A 21,677-nucleotide genomic window follows, 5' to 3' on the forward strand; every position below is an offset into this window, starting at 1 on the left:
TTTGCCTTATAAGCCTGGAGAAGATCTCTAATGGGGTGTGGATACTTTAAGAGATAACGCATTGACAAAACATTGTCAAAATGTTATGGTGTTCTTGGTCAGCCCACACTGCAGCAGCATTTGAATGTTCTTAATGGTGCTGCCTTCATACAAAGCATAAAACTTGACTAATGATGGAATCATGGAAAATACGGATGGAAGTAATTTAGGCCATGCCTTCTTCTGAAGGCAGAATCAGTGACACCTTACACTTGGTTATCTCAAATTGTCTGGAAGAACCTCTCTCATCTTGTTCTATGACGATTATAGCTTCCAGAATAACTCAGAGGATGTCAGATTTAAAGTAATTTTAACCCACTTTTACTAATTATAAATTCAATTAAATGACCCAAGAAGCACAATAAATAGTGATTAACTCAATTAGTTTTAAAGGTAGATTATTAGAATGATTCTGACAATGGGTTCACTTTATTCACAAACTGGATTACTGGGTTTGTAGGTATTTTCACTTTGCAGAGATGGATAAAGTAAGCCTATTTTGGCCTCCCAATTCGAAAACAAAATTGGAGCAACCTAGTGTTCTTCAGGGTAGCAAATGTTTGGGGCAGTAGATGACAGTAAGATTTGTGATAAAATGTCTTGAAATAGTAATATATTATAAAGCTCTCTCTGAAATTTTAAATAAGAGAAGTTATAAAAATATTTTAAGTATGAATTACTATTGTGTTTTCTATACTTGTATGATATATAGCCATACGAGTGCTTTACATAGATGAAAACGTACAGAATAATTTTTTTTATTATTGCAATTTTGCCAACATCCAGCATACACTGTTGATCCATACAGTGTTGATGAAAAGACTTCTAACTTTATGCTAGTTAAAAACCAGTGTCTTTCTTTAATAGAAGACCAAAGACAAAGTGACAAAATTGATTAAAATATCTTAAGACAAAATGTAACTGAAGATTTCCAAACGATTTTTGATTAACTTAAAATAATTCCTGAAATAACACACTTTTCCTATGTGGGTCTATTCAAATTGTTCCAAAATGTTTTTAAAATGTCACCTTTCCTTAATTCAGCCTCCCATCCAATTCTATAAAAACTCCAACCAGTCCAAGGTTAAACTACGCCAAGTACTTCCAGGTGAAGTCACATGAAATTATTAGTGCCAACCTAGATTTTTCAAACATTTATTTATGCACAAAGATATCAGCAATAAAGAAGGTCCATGAGCAGGGAAGAGAGGGAAATGATGGAAATTGTTCTTCTAAGAGAGTTCTATCAGAAGATTTATCTTTGAGTCTTTGCAAAATAACTTAAATAATCTACAGGGATTTAATACAGTGCCAGACTAGTTGAATTTGTACCTACCTGGATCACCTCAACCACTGCCTACGGCTCTTTTGTTATTAAAAATGAGTCCTTTTCTTTATCTAGTCCCAAATGTAGGCAATATTACACAGATTATTTTATAATACTAGTGCTTTTCAGTCTCTGAGTGAGCTAGGGAAATGAACTGCATGTATGCTTTGATGACAAGCAATCAAATGTTTCAGATTTCACACAGAGAACTGTGAAAGAGTCCAATAGTTCAAAATGATACAAATATCTTCCTGGATTCTGGCATACTCATTTAAATGTGGCTTATTAGACAAAGATCTGTGCCAGAGAAGTAATTTAATGCACATTGCTCGGCTGACTCCAAATATAGAAGATAAGTTGGACAAACACAATAAATGTTATAGAAACAATATGGAAGGAATAGTTTCTGCCTGATCCGGCGGCGCATTTGCTAAACAACTTCTTGATAATATGTGAAACTGAAAAAATTAAATGTATGTCTTTCATTTTTGTTGTGCAATATCTGTAATTAGAAAAGTATAAACATATCTGTGCCAACTTTAAAGAGCCAATAAATCAAAGTAGCACACAGTGACAGATGCTTATCTATAAGATAATTCAATTTGTAAATTCATTTGGAAGAAAGACCACATTTTCTTCCATAATTGAACAGCAATTAGAACCCCAACTCATCCATGCTTGCGGTTTCCAGATGATACTGCTGCATGGAATACACAACAAAAAAGTAGCCTTCTTTCTGCTACTAAGAAAATATAGATCAATGGTCATTTACGTAATGTGTAACAAGGAATAATAATATCCCCCAGATTTTTATTCTGATTGTTGTTAATTCAACAGATCATTGTTGTATAGTCAAATCATCTGTTCTGGGGTTGTGGGTTTGGAGGGAGGTGGGCTGAGTATTTTATGTTCTCTGTTTTGTTTGTTTGTTTGTTTTTTAATTACTGTTACATTGCTGTCTTAAATTCTAAACTAGAACTAAAAATATTTGCTAATGTCTAGGAAATACCTTTACCATTGTGCTCTGTGTCTAGGATTCAAAGCCCACTCCAGCTGCTTTTTACCTTTTCTTGGTTTTCTACCTGTGCGGCATCAAGAATTTCCATCTCACGCTGCCAGTCACAGACAAAGAAAGTTTTCCTTTGGAGAGGAAATGGTTAAACAAGAAGTAATAGAGCAGTGTCGGACAGACAAGCTGAAAGCAAGACAAGGCCTTTAGCCATCTTAGAAGAAAAATAAGTTAACTTTCAGAGGCTAAAATAAAATACAAGGAATCAAGGAAAATCAAAGTTAAGCAAGAAATTCTGTACTGTTGTGCCCAGACATCTTTAGGAAGCTGGGATTGTTATGAGTCAGAGGCACTTAATTCTTAAGCACAGTGAGGTGCATTAATGTCTGCTGTATTTAGTTTTTTAATTAGAATTTCTATAGAATTTTATGCACCCATGATAAACAGGAATATTTCTGACACTATGCCAGTTTTACTTGGCTGCAAAACTTCTGGTTTCTTGCCCACAGTTTTTGTATTATCTTACTGTACAGTAAAAATAGTTGAAGCAGACATAGCTCACATTTGGTATCATTAAAATAAAGGCCACAACTTTATTTCACTACGTAAACAAGCATGCATAACTGTAGTGGATTAAGGCAGAACAGGCCTTAAGGCATTAAGTTGGTGGGACTGGTCTACTGCAAAATAAGCATTGTCTGAATCATTCCTTATTACAAGGTTATGCTACTTTAAGCTCTTCCTTGTAATACAAACCACAGGATTCAGTGCACTTGCTCGTATTTTCCATATTTTTTTCACTACTGAGAAGGTATGTGGCCAGACATATGAGGTAAGATACTTCTCAGTTACTTCTACATACCTACAGTTTAACTCCGTCTTCAGCCAGTCAATCTAGGTTTTGTGTCTAGGCAATGGAGAACTATAAGTGCTTTTACAGTGAGATTCAAGCAGCCTGTTTTTGAATTATGTTTTAGGAGGAAATTAATAGAATTTAAGGTGGCTATTTGTTTCCATAAAGGAATGCAGATGACTAACTCAGATGTGGACTTCAGCAACTAAACAGATGAATCGCACCACTATTGCACTAGAAGACAAACATTTTAGATGGAGAATTAAAAGGAATAAATTCCCGCACTTGAGGATGTTAAGAACTGAAGCTGTTCATGACTGTTCAATCCAAGTTCCAATCCAGTAGACGTCCTGACTATATTAAAGAGTAATTGTAAAACACACAGGATGGAGGTTGATTTAACACCTTGCATTTGTGAATCTCAGGCCCAAGGCAAAGGAGTTTGATAGCATATGGACGCAGAAAGCCTACTCTGACAGGCCATTTGTTCCTACAATATCCCATCAGTGCTGCAACTAATGAGATTGTTATCATGGAAGACCTCAGTGGCACATAAAAGATGTTTGGAATGATCTTGAAACTTTAGCAGTGTATTTGTTAATAGCTTCTAATTTATTTGTATCTAGAACCTTTAGATCTTGTTGCTTTGCTTTGCTTTTTGTCAGAACTTAAAATTCTACTCTTAAGTTAAATGTGTAACAGGAAATGGATATAACATGGAAAATTGCTTTTTTACACCTTATATTCCACACTTTTAAGTGGATGCTGGCTACTTATTTTCTAGTGGTTAGGAATCTGTATCACTAACAGAATTATTTTATTGTAGTTAGCATACCTTCAATTCTTTTAAATCAGAAAGTTAAATGGAAATAGTTGTAATTATAACACTGAGGACCTGGAAATTCAAAAGAAAGAACAGAAATAATACTAAAAATAAGTCCTACAAGATTTCATATGCAGGTTCAGTAAGTACAAGAAGGATGAAGGTCATTTCAGAGGAGATGAAGTGATAGGATGCTAATTTATCTGGAAACATTAAAAGATAATGCTGACATCTACATTCAGATGAATTTCAACCTGCTTTTAAATATTTGAAGGAATAAGGTTTCTTATGGCATTCCTGCTTCGGTAGGCTTAAACTCACAGCAGTGGCCCAAGATCGTGAACTATCTCTCTTTCTTTCTCTAGTAAGAGAGAAAGTATTCTGTAAGTATTCTAGCATGAGCTGTACCGCACAGAGATCCAAGAAAGATACTGGCAGCCTAATGGATCTGGTTGCAGTTTCCTGATCTGGGGCTGGCAAGCCTCATGATAAGGTATATCCACTCTTAAATCCTGTAAAGTCTCTCTGTTCAACCAGACCCTCAACAAGACCCTGAGTTGCTCTCACCACTTCAGAGAAGGTGGCTGGTGTAAAACACAACCATATACATGGAGATTCTACTCACACGGGGAATCTTCCATCAAGATTATTTTTTAGTGCAACAGCTGAGTTTTAGCATGAGTTTAAGGTAAAAAAACTTGTTTTAATTGATAATGTCTATTTGGTCCTTAGTGACCAAAAGGACTGACTTTGTCAGTGTGCTGTTTGAGAAAGGGTAGTTGGCTTGATAATCTTTTTACTAAAAAGAGATTGAGTGTGCAATATTTTCAGTCATATTTATTGGTTCTGGAAATTATGTTTTCTGCTTATCTGAAAAAAAAAGTTATTTTAATGACTGTCAGAGAAGTCTATACAGGAAAATTATACATACAGGTTATTTTTGTGCCTGATGCAATAGTTAGAAAGATAAAAAATTCTTATACAAGGTAGTGTCAAGACGAGGAAATTTGAACCTATAAAAACGTTGTCCAAAAGTTTTATTTAATTTTTGAAAAACTAATATACTTTGTAAATATTCCAAGTGATACATTAAAAGGTCAACACGCATATACCATATTGAATAATCTGAACAAAGTGAATGTAAACATATCCAAAAAATCCATTATAACTACAACAAAAATAGGATAGCAAATTTGATATGCTCAATCAGACATCTATGACTGGATTAATTACTTCTAACATAAACCAAAGAGCATATGGAGAAAATATGATATAACCTAATAAGCTCTATTCATTAAAAAATGATACAGAGGCCACCAAATGGAGCATGTGTAAAAACATAGCTGCACAACAGATACTTTTTTTTTTTTTTTTAAGGTAACATGGTAGGGCATCATGGGAAGCTACCAAGATTTAAATATAATCACTTAAACTTCTTATTCATTTTTTCTCCCTTCCATAACAATAATGCTTCAGTTGTTGATTATATGCCTCTTTCTCTCCCCGCCTCCCCCCCCTTTTTTTTTTAAAAACAGATATTTTTTGTCATATTAAGTCTGAGGCATGTTATTTAAATTAGAAAAAAAAAATGTGTATAAACACTTTTTTAAACTTTATTCGTAGGCTGATTTTTTTTCTCTTCGAAGAGCAAAATGTTTTTCAATATTTTCAACACATAGTACAGAAGAGATTTGCAAAGTTATACAAAAGAGGAAAATTAACTGTAGCTTGTGATACAATTAAAAAAAATTAAGTGTAAATAAGGGTACACTTTCCAAAGACCATTTAGCATTAGGTCCCATTGTCACCAGGGTCTTACATATTTGAATGTATCTTATACTAGCAGTATTTTATTAATATTTTTATTAATATATTCAATTAACATTTTAATTAGCATATCATACTAACAGTTGATGATTCCAAGAAGTGTTCATTGACATAAGAAGTATCTGAGAAGAACTAGAAGGTAATTACAGAGAAACTGGATAAGGATTATCTATTTTCACAGTATTTAATTCAAAAAATATGATTTAATTTCATATGTATCAAGTTGTCATTTTCATAAATAGTTCTTGCATAAGTCAATAATGCTAGCCTGAGATTCCCTCAAGAGAAAAATTCAAGATGTATAAAATGCAGAAATATAAATTCCACCTCTGGAAAAAGAGATACGTGAAAAAAAAGAAGCAAAATGTCTGTTTAACATAGCTGTCATATTCAACTTCAAAAAACAGTTGAATGTTTTTTTAAATCTGAATATTTTATCCCTGGAACAAATTGATTACTTTCAAGACATTTAAATTGAGTTATTTTTACTGAATCACACTCTACTTTCATTCAAATGAATGTTTAATGTTGTGCAAGCAAACTTTTTAACAGAGACACTATTTTGAGATTTAAGAATAGAAACATTACATCAGTGTAACCATTTTAAAAATGTTGACTTACCTATATTTTTATTACTATATTTTTTGGGCTTCATTTTATGGGCCCTCTTCAGCATTAGCTGTGCAGTAGAAATATCCTTAAAACCCCTAGGGGAAAAGAAAAAGTTACTAAACAATTCACATATATTACATTATACCAGCTGCATATTATAGTATAATGTATTTTCAAAAAGAATACAAGTGTATAGTATTACTTATGCATGGTATGAAACTTTCTGAATTACACAGATAGCTGCAATGCTTATCTTATTATCATAACTTATTAATCTAGTCTCCCAGACACTTGGAAAAGTAATTACAATAATTTTCACTTTGGTCGAAAACATATTAATGAAAGGTGGAAGTTAAAAAAAGCATGGAACAACAGTCAACTATACTGTACCTATTCCTGGAAGTCACTATGTTAGCAAAATGGCTTAACATACCATTCTTGCGAAATTTTCTCTTCTTTTTCAGACATGAATGAGAATTTCTTTTTTTCCTTCCAGTCAGAAAGCTGTGATATTGTTCCCTTCCCTGATCTGAAAACAAAGTATAGGAGTGGTACTGAAAGGCAGGTAGATTAGGAAGGGTCTTGGGTGACTATTTTGCAGCCTTTGTTATTCTGCAAGTTGTTTGTGCCTTTTAAAGCCACTTTTGAAGCTTGGAAATAACACCAAAAATCTATTTTAATACTCCAGAAAGGCTTTATCTTGGAGAGTAATAAAAGTCTGCCATCAATTTGAAATGTTTACCTTTCAATTACTTGAAGCATATTTCAGTCCTTTCTCTCCAAAAGAATGCAGCTGTGTAAGAAATCCCTTTTAATCTTTATCTAGTCTTACAAATCTCTATTTCAACATCCATGTTATGATATATGTGAAAAAAACATACTTTTATGATTTACAGTCAAACCTAGATAAATAAAAATACACATGTATACTCCTATATTCTTAATTCTGGTAGTGAATGCAAAATAACAACTGAAAGTAACATATTTGGTTTTAACAAGTAAATATTTTTAAAACCAGTAATATTGTATGAACTGGAAGTAGCAAAAGTATCAGAAAACAGTCTCTAGTTCTCCTCTTTTTGATTTTTATCAAATCTAAATGAACTAAATATAATGAAAAAAATATATTATTTAACTTACCTGCTATGAAAGTGGATATTTTCTGCTGAGTGTGAATATGGTCTGTTAACACATTGCCAAACTTCTTGTGGCGACAAGAGCAGACTACTTGAATGTTCACTGGAATTTGAAGGCCTAGAATACTTCTAAATAAAGAGAAACAAAAAAAAATGAAGTTGATGATTCCTGCAAGTTTGAATTTAAAATGTGCAGGTAAACCTGCATCAGAGTTTGCAGAGTGTATTATTATAACAGAATGGACTCTTAATGGTGATATGCCCGTTACAGACCTTACCTTCAACTAACAGGGCAAAACGTGATTTTAATTATATTTAACATTCCCAAATATAAGGAATTTTACATTTACAAGACTCCCTTCTTTTAATTGTAGGAAATAAAACATTAGTAATACTACACTTGTAACAAGAAGAGAAAACCCTACCAAAACAAAATGCTAAAACTTCAAAGTTTATCAAATAACTAGCAGACATCACAGTTCAATGACCTTTAGCTGTTCTGAAAACATTCAGCTGTTGTCATATAATGCAGATCTTAGTATTTTTAAAGTAGTGTGTCAACTAGCAATTTTTAATCCATTGCCAAATGTACAGATGAGGCAAATCATCTTTTTTTCTGCTACTGTGAAGTGTTGAAATAAATCCAAAATAAAGAAAAAACTAAGCAAACGAAAGAAACTCTAAAAGAAAAATTGCATTTGGGGATGAGGAGGAAGTCTGAGACTTCTAAAAGTAATTGTGTTTTTCAAGTCAATAGATTGTCGTATTAATCACCCCAGAATAGCATATCCTTAAGGAATGAATAAAGACTGAAGAGTAAGAAGTTTCTGTGACATGTTACCTTTGGCCAGTGCAGCTGGTCTGAGAGCAGGAGTGTTTTTGAAGGGAAACGGGTGGAATCTGGAGTTAGCCATTCCTTCTCTAACGCAGCCTGCATGAATGTGTAAAGTCAAAAAGTGCACTGATAAAATAAGTTTAGTTTTGGTAACTTTTGCAAAGTGTCTTTAAATCGTCTTACATACTGTTTCAACTGTTTTCCAGTCGTACATCAGAACTGCCACCTGCAGAGCAATCGCACTTAAAACATCTTTGAGATGCTGTGTTGTACTGTTTTACTTAAAAAAAATCAGATTAATAGTATTTGTGGGTTGTGGGGGATTTTTTTGTGTTGTTTTGTTTTGTTGTTTTTAAATAAGATGCATTCCCTCCTTATCAAATTGTTGAAATTTTATCTCAACATTGCTAGTAAGCCCACGTTACCAAAAAAGACTGCCAAACTCTGAAGAAATACAGACCTAAAGTACTTAAAGGTCTAAAGGACATGAACAGTTTTGTTTGCTGTTTTGACAAACTGAGTATTTTATATCCAGATGTAGGTGCCTGATTCTGTCAAATTTGCTTTTGTTGAGTTGAACTGATTAGATGAAAAGTTTTCACTGAAATCTGGGGTTAGAAAGGTGATTCCTGTATGTACTTATTCCTTCAATTAATCAATTTTATTTTTGATGTAATGGAATAATTTGTAAACCAAAATAATAGCTTGGAATGAAGAGGGGTGACAGAATTAGGTGCTACCTGGTGTCTCCGTCACTTCACAGCAGAATTGAGTTTTCTTTCATAAAAAGAAAATCTAGATTTTGTTTCAAACTCAATCTGTATATTAATTATTTTTTATATGTCCTTGAGTTTTTCAACCACATGTTCTTTCAACATATTCTGATAAGTGAGAGGAGTAAATTACTCCCACACAGTAAGTAAATACCTCTGAAGAATTTGGCTTTACTTACACAGGGCTCAGTCATTCAGGCTGTTCTCACTTCAGCAGCAAAGATCTGGGGTTCATTCTTTTGAAAATGTCTGATTTATAAAACCAGTCTACCTTTCTCCAGTTCACAGAATATTTCAGATTGCACTAATTTCTGACTCTGAGAAATTATGCTAATTTTGAATACCTTACTGCGTATTTTGTCTAAACAGGACTTTGCACAGCCTTAGCCTGGTGATCAAGAAGGTCTTGAAGCCCTTTGAAATTCCGAGAGAAAAAAGGATCATATTCCAGCTATTTTGAAAAGGTTACTTCATGTACTAGCCACATAATTTGGGTGATTCTAAGACCACTCTTTTTATTTATAAGGTAACTGTGAACCAGTATTCCTCTTCCATTCCGACCTAACTTTTCAAAATAAATGTTCAATAAATTTTGACTTTATTTTCAGGTCTTAAAAGGAATGCATTCTTACATTTTTGATCCTTGTTTCATGAATTCCCTATTCTTTGATTATACTATGACTTGGTTTTCATTCTTTCATATAATAAATCCAGATATATTCTATGCCCACATTATTAGCAGAAGATGTCTCTTCACCACTCTTCACCTTATTACTATTGTAGTTCGTGATAAATATACACCATTATCCTTTTTACCATACCTTCTCAGTTGGTTGTATATGTTAAAAAACCTATGCAAATAAACTGTAGAGGCTTGCAACAAATAAATGTATCACATTCATTAATTGTTACATTTACCTACAACCCACTAGTCTATCTCTCCTCAGTGACTCTTATGCTGATAACCACTGAGTGGTTGATTCAAATAATTTTCATTTAAAAAAAAAAAAAGGCAGCGTTAAAATCTATTCCAGAAGCAGACTGTAGTAAATCAGATTCCAAAGGTGATCTTTTTAGATGTGAAATTAGTACAATTTGGACACAGAACACTGACAAGTTAATATCTCAGCAGAAACAAAGCTGTGACATATTCAAGTTTTGCAATTGCCTAGGGTCTATGGGCAGAATGGTCAAAATGTATAACTATATAAAAGGGAGAAAATCTGATCAAAAACTTTCAGTGAAGTCAGGTATTATTCCTCCTTGTCCTCCTTAAATTTATTCTTAAAATGCACTATGAAATAATATTTCTAACTTTTCAGATGAGAGCATTTCACTTCATTTCTGAGTATGGGCGTGCAATCCAGTCACAGGTAAACACAATGTCTGCAAAAGATGTGTCTTCAGCTTTGCTGGTATATAAAGGTATATGAAAATGGCAAATTTCTGAATTGTTTTGTTTCTCCTCTATTTGTGAAAGAATCAATACAGCTGGGAGAGAAATAGATTTCCGCTTTTGGTACAATTTAAATGTACTAATCAGTAGACTGACTGAATCTTTTTGCTTTATAGTTGTACCATAATCCAATTAAAGTTCTTTGTTTTTAATATTTAGGTAGGAATTTTTCTCACCAATATTTTCTTAGCCCAGTATTTGCCATTTATTAATTCAATATACTCCGCAGTGGTTTTATTTCTTTTATAGCCTATAAAATGTTATTCATTGTTCTAAGAGTTGAAAGGAATACCAATGAAAATATAAAAGCATGATTCAAAGGCATAAATATGTAAGACAAAAAAAAAAAAACTGATTTATCATTAAGCACTCCTATGTATGCGTAGCATGTTATAAAAACATATCACACTGTTGTTTGCTTTGGCCAAAAAAAAATAAACACATAATTGATTTTCAAATATATGCTCTTCCACTGTGTTTATCCCTAGAGATTTTGACAGCACTAAGTTCAAGAAACTTCCGTCCATACCTTTCCCATAAACACAGTCCTAAATTATAACTAACACAAAGTTTATGACAGATTTACCAATACCTAATAATAATAATAACAGACCAATTTCTACTGACATTGTCCCTAAGAGGAAAAAAAAAAAAAAAAAAGCAATCTGAGATTAAGTACAAGGCAAATAAAAAAATCATGTGATTGTATGGTCTACAAAAACAGTTATAGGCATACTATATTTATGTTTATTTCTAAAGCCAAATTAAGAAACTGACTTCACAATTACTGAGGTATATGACACAGCTTTACACATATGTGTAAACCACGTACAGTTGACCTAACACACAACAGTTCATCTGAAGACATCTTTTATGTTTCTGTATCCTCCAAACTTTATTTCCAATGTTTGTTTCAAGTCAAAGAGTGTATTGTTTACTTTTTAAAAGTTTCAGTTTTCACAAGGACACAAAACATACATAGACCTCTCTAACTTTTTGTTAAAGCGTCACAGAAATAAATTCAGTTTAACTTACTATTTGAAACACATTTTTAATACTTTTATTTATACTATTTTAAATACTTTTTTTAAAGACTTTGTGTTATTTTTCATTTACCTCCTTCTCAGGACACCAACAAGATACTTCCAAGACTAGAAGAATACAGATCACAAAATTTGCTATTAAACACATTATTCCCAATATTCCTTCTTCAAAAGAGGGTGTGACTATATTAAGTTTTGTTGATTTTCTTTTTTTTTTCCCTTGAATTTTAATAATAAAGCTTCCATACTATTAGTTATTTCCATTTATTTATTAGGATCAGTAACTTTTTATCTTGATTCATGATGCATTTTTTTACACTTTGTGAGTCTAATCCTATAGGTTTTTTTCTCCCCTTTCATTTTGTAGCTCATCAATGAACTCTGGAGGATTTAATAGCATATTATACATAACCTTTTATATTTTGTTACTCCTTCATTTTTCAAATATTTACTCTATCCCTTCTTTGCAAAATATAATGACTATTTACCAACTAGCATTAAACTTCTGTGGTCTTGGAAACAGAATCCAATCCTACAAGCACCAAAGTCAGTGAGAGTAGTACTACTAGCTTTAAAGAGAACTGAATGAACTACTGAAAAGCAGAGGTTTAGAATCACAGAAACACAGAATACCAGATTGGAGGGGATCTCAAGGACCACATGGTCCAACTTTTCTTAAGGAAAGCACTGCCTAGACAAGATGGGCCAGCACCCTCTCCAGATGGATCTTAAAAGTGTCCAATGTTGGGGTATCCACCACTTCTCTGGGGAGATTATTCCAATGGCTGATTATTCCAATGATTGTATCTATCTACATCAGTACTCTGCTTCAAAAAGGTTTCAGTAGCAGATAGTTATGGAAAGAATGAAAGAAGCTGGACATATTGAGGACAATTCTTCCCTTGGCATATTCTTTCAGACCTTGGAAATTGGTGGTTTAAGGACTTTCTGCTAACATCTAGGAAAAGATTCCTCAGCTGAAAACAGTAATCTAAATTATGACAAATATAACCACCTAGGCAGTGTGTTTGCAAGGTCATCTCTATGTCGATCCAGAAAGAATGAAGATCATTTACATAGCTCAGAGCATGTAACTGCTGAAGTGGTGTAGTTTAACTCCGAAAGGTCAACATGTTGGCTGCCACGGGAACTGAAGCTACCTCAAGTTTCTAAAAAGAGTGGACCTCAGAATCACAAGATGAATCATCATCTGATAAAATCCTGAAACTATTTTTGAAAATTAGGGAGAACTAACTCTTTACATCTCTTTCCTTCTTTCATTTCCTCATTGACTCACTCACTGTTTGCAGGACAGTAATGATTTAGCCCTTAAAATTGTTTTATTGATTACCATGTAGTTCTTTCATTTATACAGTATCTTAAGATAAAATTAGAAAAATTTCCCAACAGAATATAAAGAAGCAGAAGAAAATTAATATCCAAAACTCACCCTGAACTAGAATCATGACTGGCTCCTGAGCATTACAACAGAATACAAGGAGTGGATGGGGGGGGGGAAAAAAAAAAGCAGATTGTATTAAAAAAATATATATTTCTACATTACAATTTCACAATAATAGTGTGTGGAATTCCTTGCTTTTATAAAAAGATTAATCCTCCAGTTCACCTGCCCAGTTTTGTCTAACTTATTTTTCTGGACTCCTGTTCCCCTCAGTGAGACAGTGACATCAGTGTCATTCTCAGCCAGAATGTCCCTTTTTCAACCAGATTTTATAAAGCATCTGCCCTCTCTACATTCAAAATTCATTTTTAATAAGAATAATGTACAACAAGAGTAAATGAATAAATAAATTAATCAGAAGGAATCTTTCCTCTAGTTTTCTCTGTAGAGTACAAGTTTAAATAACGTTCTTCAGAGTGGTGAAGAACCTTGATTTCTACTTTCCCAGGTTTTAGTAAGCATATTTGAATAGTGCACTTAAAGTCTAGTTCACTCCAAGAAAATAAAACAAAAAGTTAAAACAAGTGAAAGACAGCACTTTAATCCAAGGCAGAACATTCAACAGCATTCTATGACTATTTCAAAGTATCTGACAAAATTTAGTTTTGGGTGATACACACCACGTGAAGAACCACTTTTCCCAGTGCTAAACATCCTGTAGGTGAAATAATAGCTCAGAGACTGGGAGGGGGAGCGGTCAGGGAGAAGGATCATATGCTGAAGGTTAACCCTGTGGATAATCACAAGAGAAAAGGGCGCATCACAGCCAAGCCACACTGGACTCTCTTTGATCTGGCAGAAAGCTGCAACTTTCTCTCTTGATTCCTGGCAAGCATATTTCACTCTGTGGTGTATTTCATTCAAATATCATCCTACGCCAGGGCAACATCTTTCATTTCTTTTTAAACTAAACTACATTTCTGCCAAGGCCTAAGTATTCTTTGCTAGAAATTTACTCTCTAAAAGCATAAATAAGTTTTGACAAACTTATTAAGAAATCACAAATTTTTAGTTCTTATAGCTGATATAGAAGGACTACATCACTTTTCTATGTTCGTTTACATGTTGTTGATAGACTGTGAATGAAAACTTATTTTGAAAGTAAAGATCTGAATATTTTTGCGTATTCAGCCTTTTCTTTCATCCAGTCTTTTTAGGAATCAGATTTCTCTATGGCCTAGCTTTTCTGAGAAACTCAAGTTCATGCATAAAGATTAGTTCAATGTTAGGAAGTTGAGTATCAATCCAGTGCCAGACTTCCCCAAAACATTCCAAAGCTAAGACATTACCAAATACGAACATCCTTAACGGCATAATCTATTAGTTGCATTATTATTCCATTTCTAATATCACAAAAATTCAGTCTAAGTTCTTCCATTTTAAAACTATATGTAAATGCGTTCATTTGACCAATTTTATAAAAAACTGTATACAGATTTCTTTTTCATTAGTTTAATGGATGTATGTTTTATAGAAAACGGATCTCTGAACTGCAAACTGTAGGAAAAATAGTCTTTTTCTCTGGATTTGTCTTTCATCCTTTTTCATATATTTAATGTGGTGAAGATAAATAGGTTAGCACCCTAAAAAGGTTATTTTAACCTTTGGCAATGCTTCTTTTTCAACCTTGTCTTTATGTAAAACAAGAGAACTAGGAAGGAAAGCTGGGCATGGCTGCATTCTTATGATTGCTAAAACCAAACAATGTTTCAAGCCAAAAAAAGTAGCAAGTATCATATGGATTCCAGAGAAACATCACAACGATTAATTGACCCCAAGAGATTTTAAAGACTTAAGAAAGCTGGTTCATTATTAGAGCACATTCTTGTGGTAAAATTAGAGGACAAGTATAGTTGTGTAGTTGTCCATTTATAAGAAGGATATATTGACAATGACTGCAAAAATCACAACATTCTGTTAAGAAAAACATTCAAGAAAATTTTATTGGGGAATGTCTTCTCCAAATGTCTTTTTTCCAAACTATTTAATAAGCTCAGAAAACTAATTGTTCTCTCAAATTTGAATACATATGTGTGTGTGTATATATATATATATATATAAAAATATATATTTCATATGAGTACCTATGTGATTTCTCTAAATATAAATGACTAAAACTATGGTTTGTTTTAGGGGTTTTTTTCAGAATATACAAAAGTAAATGAATAATGAAAATTTCAGGAACCCTGAAAGTTTTAATTCACAAGAAGGGATGAATGTATACATACATAATTAACTCTCCAAATGTCTGAATCTTATGGTAGTTCATGCCAGTCATTCATGACCTACATGACCCAAACTTTTATATGTTCAGGTGAGTTAAACTGTGCTGTGGTTGGATAACATCTGCTATGTTCTAAACTAAAAGGACTTCAAGCTCTAGGCAACGAGACATGTATGGATTTGAGTGTGGAGGAGAAAGGAAGTTGACATCTCACTTTCCTCTTTGGTTCCTCAAAAAGTACTGCTATTTAACTCAGTTACAATATTGGCTGCATCAGAGGCCTCTTCTCACAGAGCACAGACAAGTGAGTTAGGAGAGCTCCTGAAATTTGTAATTAGGCATTGCTAAAAAATATTTTTGAATGGAAATCAATGTATATGGACATACTAATTATCAGACATTTAGCTAGATCCTTTAAACACTATCTATATCTACACTAAAATGTCATTACATTACACAAAAACTAAAGAACTTAGGGAAGTTATATTCAATTATTTGGGACCTTAGCTCAGATTTCAAGAGACTGCAGATGCAAATGTGCTCATTGAGAACAACTGATGGCTCTGTTATTACTTCCACTTACAACGATGCATTTGGCTCAGAACAGTTTTCCTTTGAGACTACAGTAATGAGTCTAAAACTCCACAGAACTAAGACTTTTTTCACTTTTATATATTTTTCCATTGCTTGGCCTGTTTATTCAATTCTGATGCTTGACTTTGCCTTTAGAGAAATAAGACTAGGAAGTATAATTAATGACATCACAATACTTTGATATGTCATACAAGCTAAATATAATTTAGAAAAATACTATACCATTTGGTTAAAAAGAAGTTCCAAATGATATCTTTAGTGTCATATATCATTAGTGGGCTTTCCTTTGGAAAGTATTTGTTTGAATCTGGCTATTTAACCAAGAATTAGGTAAAGAAAAACCACTAAGATAGTTTTTGTTTAAAATTAAAAGCATTTCAGGAGGCATTAAGAACTGAGCTCTATCTCCTGGTGGAAAGCCAGAAAGCAATCAGAGCACATTCTGCATGAGCTGTGAAGCTGGGGTGTTAGCAAAAGCCACAACTCCTAATAGCTGTGTTTGTGTTTATCTTATCAGGTACTGACTGAAACAACCTACTTCCAAGGCCAGGATATCTATCAGATAGCTAGAAAACAAGATTTCAGCATTTTAGATAAGTGTCTGAAAAGATAAGTGCTGAAAAGAGGTATGTATCTGACCATGCCACAGACTGAGAATGGCATGCGATTCATTAACACAGCAGCTGAAGCAGCAGGATCATATAGGGAGATTGTTGGTACGCACTCATTGAAAAGTTTGATCTTCAATAGGTTACTTAGAGAGTTTTTCTTCCCTTTAAAAGAAGAAGATGGATATAATGAAATTTTAATAATATGCTTTTTTGGTTTCATCCAACGCTCTAAGAAATAAGAAATTTGATGAAAAAAGGATCATATTCTTTGCAATATACAATGCAGAAAGGTTAGAATCTCATCTGACATATATAAGCAATCACAAGAGCTAGACATGCTTAAGAGCGTCAAGATAGAAGAAATGTTATGGGGACCTACTAATCCATCGGCTACACTTATTTCCTGGCACTAGGCAGAAAAGAGCAATCACTGTCACAAGCCCACAGTCACAAACTCACAGCCTGAGAGAAACCACATCATGAAAGATTATCTGAAAAGAAAGCAAAACACACTGTATTTGTCTAGTTTGGACATGTGATAAGAATACTAAAACTGGGAGATGTAAAGAAATTTATGTTCTAGTATCTGTTTACTTTTCAAGAGTTAGCACATATGAGGTAGTTTTTATTCTTCTCCCCCACCCTCCTCCAAAAAATCCAGGAAAATAAAACTACTGCTTAGCTGCCTTGGAAGGTAAACAAAAAAATAGGAATGGCTTTGTGTCTGAGTGTGGACATGTGAAAAAATATGAAGTTTATTCCTGGTCAATAACTTCAAAAGCTATCAAAAAGACTGGGATGTAAAAATTCAACATAACCAAGCTCGGAAGCAGAACATCACTTTGTCTCATGGCAACAGACTTATACCCTTTGACAAAGGAAGGTGTGATGGATTTATTTTTAGCTTGGTTGAAACTTACAAAGTTTTTTTTGGTTGGTTGGTTGTTTTTTTGGTGTGTAGGGGTGGTTTTTTTGTGTGTGTGGCTGGGCGGCTGTGTGTGTGTGTGTTTTGTGGTTGTTTTTTTTTGTTTGAAGTATGACTAGATAGCCTTGATTTAAACTAAATTCAAATAATGAAGTTTTAAAAAATGCAGCACTTACTTTCTTTGCCATGTAGCCGTCAATATTCATGCTTATCTTGATGAGAATAAAACATATCTCCATACGCTGACAGTGTTGGAAAACAACCATTCATTCAATGGCCACTGCTCTGAGTAAAGAATTGTCATGAAACTGATCGTATTCAACTGGTTCAGCTTTCTGGCAAGTTCAGCCATTTTGCATTTGGCTCACATCATATTCTCATCAGGAAAACAACAATTCTACACACGGTATAAAAAGTAAGAGCTGTGTCAAGCAAACGTGTCGTCAGATTTTGTCCACCAGAGGTAAAGTGAGCTCTGCTACAAGGATGGACTGCTGACGAAAGGTTGCCTTAAGATCAGCCTTCTGGAGCACACAGGCTGGAATTCTCCGAAGTCCACATGAAAGACACTAAATACCGGACTCATACTTTCCGAGACATCTGTTGGCCAGATCTTCCATCTCATCTGGGATAGCTTGTTTGACATTGCAAAATACAACAGACACAAAACACTACTGCCATCAATTGCCTCAGAATGTCTTTGGCAACATACGGGAGCTGATATGAATACAAGAAGATACCAGTAATTGTCCAGGTGAAATGATTACTATTCATGCTATTGTGAGCAAGATAAAGGCCCTTCCTCCAGCTCAATAACATGCAATCCATTTTTCAAGTGATGTGGTGTCCAACTTGTACTAAAAACACACCACTGCTCGATGTGCATAAATGAAGTAAACAGAAGATCTTTGGCAAAGATTAGAGCTGTTCCCATGCTGTTTTGCAGCCTGGGTACACTGAGTTTATAAAGAAGATATTAAACAGTAATTTAATGATGACTAATGCCTAATGACTTATTGCATTGTGATATTTGCAAAGAGTTTAAATATGTGCTTGCACACTAGTGATTTTGTAGAATACTAGATAATACTGAATGAAATCACTATGACTGAAATCTACGTAATATTGGTATAAAAAAACCAAATAATGACCACATCACAAAAACGTGGACCATTAAAAAACTTTTGGACAAAATTTAGTACGTTTTTAATGGTTTGCAATAAGGAAAGGCTTTTCTGCCCTTCTCTCTCATTTCACTCACCCTATCCAACAGTGAAATCTGCAGTACCAAATGGTGTCTAGATGTTTTCCTCTTTCTTCACACCCTAGCAGATGGGATGTCTTAGCCCAGCAATATGTACTCCTCCCTACACACTTGTTTGAGGCCCAACAGATAGCCACTGATACCATGTGTCATTATTTGGCTCTGCTTCAGCACTTTGCTATAAAACATTGAGGCCAGAAAGGAGGGAATAGGAAGCACCGACTCTGAACCTCTGCTGCTTGTTTCTGCAGAAGTAGATAGTCCGTGTGATTTGGTTATCGCCCAACTGCAGAGAAGGGAACAGTGAAAGACACATGGGATTAGGCAACCTAGAATGGCTAGTCTAGGCTAGGCAGAGTGAAGTGCAAGGCATGGAAACTTTAACAGAATACTAATGTAAGTTTGCAGTAAGCATTCCTTGGTATCGCATACAATTAATAACAACATACAGCTGTATCACACATCACTATTTTCATGCTCCAGTTCCAGTAGGCCCATTACAGCTAAGCTACTCATTTCTCACAATCAAACTCTTCAGCACAGACAAGATACGTGCTTAGAAGAAGGAAATTTAAAAAAAAAAAAAAAAAGAAAAAGAGAAGGGAAAAAAGAGAAAAAGAAGGAAAAATACAACAAATATTGCAGGGTATAATTCTAGTTACAGCCATCAGTCTTGAACACTGAAATGCTCACTCACTGAACAAAATATATCCTTCATGGGCATATTTATCACATACATTGCTCTGTAGAAAACAGATGTTGTATTTTTCAGCACAAGAAGCTAAGGGCTTGAGTAACTTTTCAGTCCCCAGTTCAGCCTTTGAGCTTGCTGTGCCAATTAAAATGTCAGCTCATGGTTTGCCTGTCATGATCTGAACATAAACACTTTCTCCGAAAATTGCTTCCTAAAACCACATTTTAATTCTTTCCTAATAAACTCAATAACCATTTGAAAAAAAAAAGGAAGAAAGGTGTGGCAACACCAGAGGGTGATACAGTGCAAGCTTCTCTGAAACGAGCTGATTTTTTTTCCTGTCTTCCCCACTTCTTCCTTTTCTCCTTGGCCTCAGGAGCGTCTGCCTAAATGTGATTGCCTTGCTAACAGACAGATGGAACAAAACTGCCCACGCAGTTTTCAGTTTAGCAATTAAGAAAAAAACAAAACAAGACAAAACCAAAACAAACCAACCAACCGACCCCAAACAAACAAACAAAACACAAAACAAAGAAAGATGAAACAAAATGAAACAAAAAACCCACCACCAAACAACAAATAAACAAACCTCCTCCACACAAAAAAACCCACACCAAGCAAACAGAGGATTAGTTGGGCCAAACAGAGTGCAACAAGAACGGCTCAATTGAATTACAGTATGTAAGACTGGCTTACTGGCTGAATAATTCAAAACAGGATATTTTCCTTCTTTAACATATGAACAGATACTTCCTTCCTATGTGAAGAAATAAATCCTTTAACTTTCTGCTTTTTATTATTTTAGAAAGAAGCCAGGGATCAGAGGACATCAACTAATGAGACTGTTCTTTTTTGTATATATATTTCAAATTAAAAGGAAAAAAAAGCCTAAAATTTAAGCCAGATCTCTATGTTTACACGCAGACATTTCCTGTCTACCAAACGATTCCTGGGACTCCTGCCTCAAACATTTCAGATGCTCTTACAGTAAGACAGTAATTCTGAAAATGTACCTTAAAATAGCTGCTGAAAGGGAGAAGAAAAAAAAAAAAATTACTCCAAGTCATCAAGTCATTGGTAACAATTTCCTACAAAGCCCAACTATTTTCTAAGGGGAGAGTGGTGGCAAGAGAAGGCTGATACTCAGATGACTGAAGACTGGCACCGCTCCAACTAAAAACATATTTGGTTTCATAATTCTCTATGAGCCACAAAAACATGTGATCATAAATAGGATCTAATCCTGACAGTATCAGGGTTATCACATCAATCTCCTTTGCAAAATTACAGTGGAATATTGACAAATAGCTCTTGCAAAGAAGCAGCAGCTGAATAACAACATTCAGAGACAAGGGTTCATTAAAAACCTCAGTCATATCCTCTTAAATGTAAAATGACCACATTGCTATCAGCTTTCTTTGCTTTACCTGAAACCATTAAAAAAAAAAAAGATGCCAACAAACATGAGCAATTAGGGAAAGCAGTGCTCCATGCAAATCTATAGGTGTCATCAACAGCTGCCTTACTATGCACACACGTCTAGAACTTCCCATGTAGGCTGTGTATTTTGAGGCTATAAAAGATAAAATTAGTTTAAAGATTCTTTTCTTTGCTTACTGAATGACAACATTGATCCTGTAAACATTTTTATTTTTTACTTAATTATCATTAAATTCAGTTTTGAATCTGATGTTATTCCTCAAATTCCATTGGAGCCTGTTTTTATTTCTAAGAATGGAAACTTCTGAGCCAATTTCAGTCCTTTGAAACTGAAACATTAATAACTCTATATAACTTGTGAAATTTACTAGTAATGATTTCTGGATTTTGTGCATCACAGACCTTCTAAGTGTGGGGTTTTTTTCTGATTTAACTATACTTCTCTTCATAATTTACTACTATATTCAGATTCATGATCTTTTTAGCACTTTTCCTGTAAGAGAAGAGAAGAGCTAATAAGCCTGTTTCACCCCAGATTTTGGAGGTGTTCTCTTTCTGCTAGAATACTGTGACACTGAATATCAGCTATATTTTTTATTTTTTCAACTATATAATTTTTCTCATTCTGTCATGAAAGTGAACAAAATACACACTCAAATATCGTTGACATTGTAATCTTTTCCCAAAATTCTAAAAAGCTAAACCTTTTAGAACAAAAGTAGCTGTTTCT

General features: G+C 34.0%; 1 protein-coding gene across 1 annotated transcript in view; it reads right to left on the bottom strand.

Moving 5' to 3' along the window:
* Positions 1-21,677, bottom strand: part of LRRIQ1 (leucine rich repeats and IQ motif containing 1) — a 108,777-nt gene that overhangs the window by 44,861 nt on the left and 42,239 nt on the right. The window contains exons 18-21 of the mRNA XM_065656448.1: positions 8,468-8,557; positions 7,631-7,752; positions 6,924-7,019; positions 6,500-6,585 (exon numbers count right to left, since the gene is read on the bottom strand). Coding sequence (XP_065512520.1) covers positions 6,500-6,585; positions 6,924-7,019; positions 7,631-7,752; positions 8,468-8,557 — 394 coding nt within the window. The remainder of the gene's footprint in view (positions 1-6,499; positions 6,586-6,923; positions 7,020-7,630; positions 7,753-8,467; positions 8,558-21,677) is intronic.

Source organism: Caloenas nicobarica, chromosome 1 (assembly GCF_036013445.1).
Source record: "Caloenas nicobarica isolate bCalNic1 chromosome 1, bCalNic1.hap1, whole genome shotgun sequence".
NCBI classification, from domain to species: domain Eukaryota; kingdom Metazoa; phylum Chordata; class Aves; order Columbiformes; family Columbidae; genus Caloenas; species Caloenas nicobarica.